This window comes from Sphaeroforma arctica (assembly GCF_001186125.1).
Source record: "Sphaeroforma arctica JP610 unplaced genomic scaffold supercont1.538, whole genome shotgun sequence".
NCBI lineage: Eukaryota > Ichthyosporea > Ichthyophonida > Sphaeroforma > Sphaeroforma arctica.
This window is the reverse complement of record NW_014040020.1, coordinates 27,018-32,483: the sequence shown is the minus strand read 5'-3', so window position 1 is coordinate 32,483 and position 5,466 is coordinate 27,018. Positions and strand designations below refer to the sequence as shown.

Sequence of the window (5,466 nt, the reverse complement as noted above, 5' to 3'; positions counted from 1 at the left end):
ATATATATATATATATATATTATATATATATATATATGTATATATATATATAAGTGTGTACACGTGTGTTTGTGTGCATATCTGTCTGTGTATATGTGCGTCTGTGTCTGTGTCTGTTTGTGAGTGTGTTCGTTACAGGGACTAGATGTATGTATCTAGCTCTGTACGAGACACTACACATTGTTACATATATGAACAACCCAAACAATGTCGTATATGTGTTGTGAGTGCATATACGCTTAGTAATTACACGGCTGTTTGAAATACGTACCCTGTGGAAATTACCCTTTGACGACGTGTGCGGACCTAGTGTATCGGTGGACATGCGTTTGTCATTTTGAGAGACTTTTTTAGATAGCGTGTCTTTCATATTAATCTGCCTTGTTGGTATCCCTGTTAAGGTTGTATCAAGTGCTTGTGTAGTTGGGTGGAGCAGGTCTGTCTGCTCCGTTGTTGAGCACAAACGATGTGACGCTTGAGTATAGTCTATATCGATGTGTGTGCAGGTATCTTCGGTACCTGTGTTACTGATTGTATGCTCATCCGCATGTTTGCATATATGAGGCTTTTCTTCTGATTGTGGAGTTTGCGCGGGGTTACTCATACTTCCTTCTGTATTGCCCAAACATTTCTCAAAACTTGCGTCAGACATGCACTATTTTATGTAGGTTGGCGTTTCAACAAACGTTTTTGAAGGCCTTGTTCGTTGAATCTCGATGATTTGTATACAATATACTGTATATACAATGTACGACACCGTATTCGAATTGTCGACATCAAATGAATTGTGAGTTTTGATGAGTGTGTGTAGTTTGTATTGTTTGACGACCCCAATAGCACATTTTAGTACGAAAATAATTTAGAGCGATGCCGATATGTGCTTCATTGGCTTTCCTGAAGCCGGAAGGTCTTCCTGCCGGACTGCGGTGCCACCTCCGCAATCGCATCTCGCCCTCACCATTCTTCTAGAGAGACTGAGAGAGTCGTAAACTCGTAATCACTCCTTGGTCCATATTTCGACCCGAATATAACTAATAATAGATTTATAGATGTTTTTACTCTATTGTACAAATAAAAATAAATAAATACAGTCTCCGTCTCCTCTCCGTCCCTCAATCTTTCCGAGACTCCGACTCTTCTCCCCGATCGAGGAGTCGAGGACATTACAAAGGCGGTCCAAATTTCGATAAGATTTTATGGAAATATTGAGATTCAGATTTTTATTTCAGAATACTCCACTCCGGTGTTTTTCTTTCGGTTTAATATTTTTGAAACAAAGTGCTATAGTACACTGTCTGCAAAAAAAAATTTACAAACAAATAGTCGACAATGTTTCAATTATCATTAGACGAGGATATTGCGACAATAGTCAAATACAATAGTAGTTGTTTCTTTTTTCTTCTTTTAAACAAGGTTTTATTTTACTGTGGTTAGTACTCCGATATGATTATTGACGAATAGAAACAGTCTCAATTACTCGATTCTCGAAGTAATCTTTCATACTCTACCTCCCTAGTCCCCGGCCTGGGGCCCTGGTCCAGCTTTCTCCCTCTCTCTCTCAGAGTCTCTCACTCACTCACTCTCTCTCAATTCTTGACAACAGTAGTATTTTAGAGTGTAGACCAAACTCAATACGTTATGGGGTACCGAATAGAAGTTGAACGTAAACGCATAATTATCATTGAAAGCGTAAGATGGAAGTCCCTGAGAACCCTGACTCCCTGTTGCCTTTTCGATTTTTGTCTGTCACGGTTAACGTTAATTAAGAGATTTGATTGGCTGGCAATGTCACTCTTTGACCCATTTGCAGACCCCGATAAGGTCCGTTCTATGCCATGGAGGGATCCTAAAAATGTATTTTTCACAAGTTTTCAACTACCCTCTTCAAATAAACGCTATCAGTCCCCACTGCTCCCCTGCCTTATTTTATTCGATTTTAACACGTTATAACGGTTATCATGTGATCAGAAGGGCCTACTTAAGTTCTTTATATAGGACTGGATGGTATGGTGAAAACGATTCACACTAAAGGTTTAGACCCGCAAGATGTACCTGTGAGCATATAAAGGACTGTATTTGGAATAAAAGTTGAGCGTAAACGAATATTTATTCGATCTAAACGGTTGGAGGTTAGGTCACTTAGGGCAAAATATGACATATGTCGTGTATGTGTCTATATAATTCTAGGCCGGTTTTTCCTTTTGTTTTTGAAAATTCTGTGATGATAAATACTCAAAGAGCAAAACACCTTACTCCGGTAACTATATCCATAATATTTTACGCGAGTCCTTAATTTCTTCATAATTTCAAAATATTGCAGAATTTTTGAATTTCATTTTTCAGTATTTCAAAACTTCAATATTTCATAAATTGTCAGTTCCGCTGCTTTTGCCAATTCCAAATTTTGCATTTTACGACGTAAAAATATTGAAGCAGCATTTCATTTCGCTGTATATTTCTTTGAAAATGAAAAAGAGGGTTACCCCTCTTTTTCATTTTGACAAAGAAATGAATGAAGCAACATTCTAATTTCGGAATACTCTTTGGCTTTTGAGCGCGAAAAAGCATACAACAAAACACATGCGTATTTTGAGTTTTTGACACTTCTATTTGTATAAAATTTATGTATACGTATTCTCCAGTTCAACGATAACTTCATCTTGTACGCTTTGTTGGGTAGTATGTGCGTGCAAACAGGCTACGATGAAGAGTGTGAAGAATGCCAGTTGCAAGTAAGTAAGCAGCATATGGCTCGCATATTTATAGTTGCGAAAATAATGATCAACAACACAGAAAATTCTATGTACGCTATAGGTGACTGTATAGAAAAACTCTATCCATTATATGGTCCAGGCGGACGCCGCGACAACGTATACAATGAGAATCACTTTCGTGGATTAGAAGATATTGAAAGCGTAATGAATAGTTCAAACCACCGCGTACATAAACAGTGTTTGAGAATGACTCTCGTTGTGTTTGAGAAACTTATTATGGATATTAAAAAGGTATATAAACCTGATGGACGGGCTAATGTAGGATTTCACGAGATGCTATTTACGTGGCTCACCTTCGCAGGTCAAAAAAATGACACAGGCGTATTTAGCTCAAATATTTGAACGTAGTACACAGACGGTATTCAATGGGATAAGAAAGGCAATATACTACATCAATCTGGCGCTCTACAAAAAGTATGTTGTTATGCCTACTAAAGACATTCCAGTATCATCCAAAATAAGAAATGACACTCGTTTCTGGCCCTTCTTTAGCTGCGTAATTGGGACACAGGATGGCTCACATATGCCAAATATAGTGTAAGAGCTCAACATGAAAATAACTTCAGCGTCTAGATCTACCTCGTATGACATTATTAGCGTCCGATATAAGGGGTTCGTCTTGAAGAGTTTTCTCACTGCGTCAATCATGGCGGATGACGGCTTAGCCTTGCGAAGTAGATTTCAATATTGTGTTCACTCCTCATCTGTTATCTTCCCTGGATCTACTGAAGGGTTTCGACCAATAGCAGGTGCCTATCATGTGTTATAGTGTGTTTTAGAAATCATACTGATCCTTTATGGTAGGGCAGTCCGATGTTCTAAAAAAAAGCAGATTGTTTGTATGTACACTCTTGTTAATAATAGTAGTTTGAAAGACTCACCTGCGCCACCAGCGTTGGCCTCTGCAGTATGGAGAGAAGTTCTCTCATATTCTCACGCGAGCCATCTTGTATCATTTGCATGCTTTCTGCCATGGCGGTTTGAAGAGATTCTCTGACACGCTTCTACTGTCGTCTATGATTTTAAACATATATGAGCACTGTACTTGAGATAATTCATTCAATATAACATGTACTTCTAGAAAACTTGCGCAGACATATTCATACCTATCTGAGTGGGTACGGCCAGGATTTTGGTCCCTGTTGAGTTTAGATACTATGGTCTTCTTACCAGATCTGGATTAGACTCTATCTTCCGCTTCATTACAGGCGATTTTTGTGCTCATTTATAAGATGAATGTATGCTTGATGAATTGCTATTAACATTTACAACATCATCCTCATTTTTGACCGAACCCGGTGGTAGCATAACATTTCAAAAACCCTAATACAATCATGTTGTAACTTTTAAATCCATCTGGTCATCCATTGTATCAAAGATGATATGTATAACCAGAAGGAGCGCTATGGTGTTGCTGTGCGTATATATACGTAACCAACAGACAAATATTCTACAACAGGGATAATATTATTTATTTGTCCTATCGTTGGAAAATTTAGGCCACGAAATGCGTAATAGCCAATCAGAATTTAGAAACTATTGTGTGTTTCGTTGGAGCGAATCCGAGAGACTCATAAAATCCTATTTCATTAGAAGCAAATAAAATATAAAATAAAAATTCTCTTGGTCCATAGGGATAATATAATTTATTTCAAAAATGGCAAGTATGTATGATACAATGAATGAACATATGGTATGGCTCTCATAGTCGCTGTAGTGGGGATAATATTATTTATTTCAAAGGAGTTGTTACAATGTTTGTACATATGGTATGGCTCTCAAAGCCGTTGTAGTGATTCGGGGAAGATCGATGGGAAGAAGTGGTCAGTAAATTCCCTGTTGAAGCTTGGACCAAGTGAGTCGACAAAGGAGGATATGCGCTGGGTCAATTCAGGCCGGTGCTGACAGAAAAACTGACACCATCGAGTGTGCCACGTATTTGCTTTCTGGCCTACTAAATAGCGTACCCACCTCTGTGGTTCGGATCGGGTCTTTATCGTGTAGTGTTGTGGAATGGGCTACTGCAGAGTACGAAATGCCAAGTAGGACCAGGTTATCCGTCATAATTCGGTTGAAGAGCAAGGTTGGGGGTGGACCGATGCCGCACCAGACCACGGATGCACTCGGTATGTGCTGGTTTGCCTGTATTGGAAGTATCATAGGAGGAACCAACAGGCGCGATGAATTTGTTTGAACCAAAATTTGAAAGTAGTACTTCAACAGCGTGATTAGCCGGGGTATAGGAAACATATGTTGATATGTCAGAGACGGGTTGTTCTACATGCTGGGGAAAAGATCCAAGGTGTTCGTAGAGGGTCCAGATACTATAAAATCAAAATACACACAAACTCAGTCTAAATTGCACACTCACCGCACAGGGACACAGACGCATACTCACATTCACTCACAAACAAAAATGTTGACGATCGATCTAACAGGTGGATCTCCAGTAGAGAATCCCTACTACGACTGGAGACGCATGAATTTACGTTTATTAGATCAAATTTTGGATAGATGAACAGTTCCATTTGAGGTCAACGATCTGGTCTTTATTAATGTGTTAGCTGTAGCTAGCACACACGTACAACGGATGAGAAATGTACACATTTCCGCTGGACTCGTGAAGGATGATTTGGAACCAACTATAACAATATATATATATATATATATATATATATATATATATATATAA

The 5,466-nt window shown here is 38.7% G+C and overlaps 1 protein-coding gene across 1 annotated transcript in view; it reads right to left on the bottom strand.

Moving 5' to 3' along the window:
- The window catches only part of SARC_07070 (hypothetical protein), a 6,578-nt gene extending 5,774 nt beyond the window's left edge, over positions 1–804 (bottom strand). The window contains exon 1 of the mRNA XM_014298998.1: positions 272–804. Coding sequence (XP_014154473.1) covers positions 272–652 — 381 coding nt within the window. The 5' untranslated portion in view covers positions 653–804. The remainder of the gene's footprint in view (positions 1–271) is intronic.
- Between the last annotated feature and the right edge of the window lie 4,662 nt (positions 805–5,466).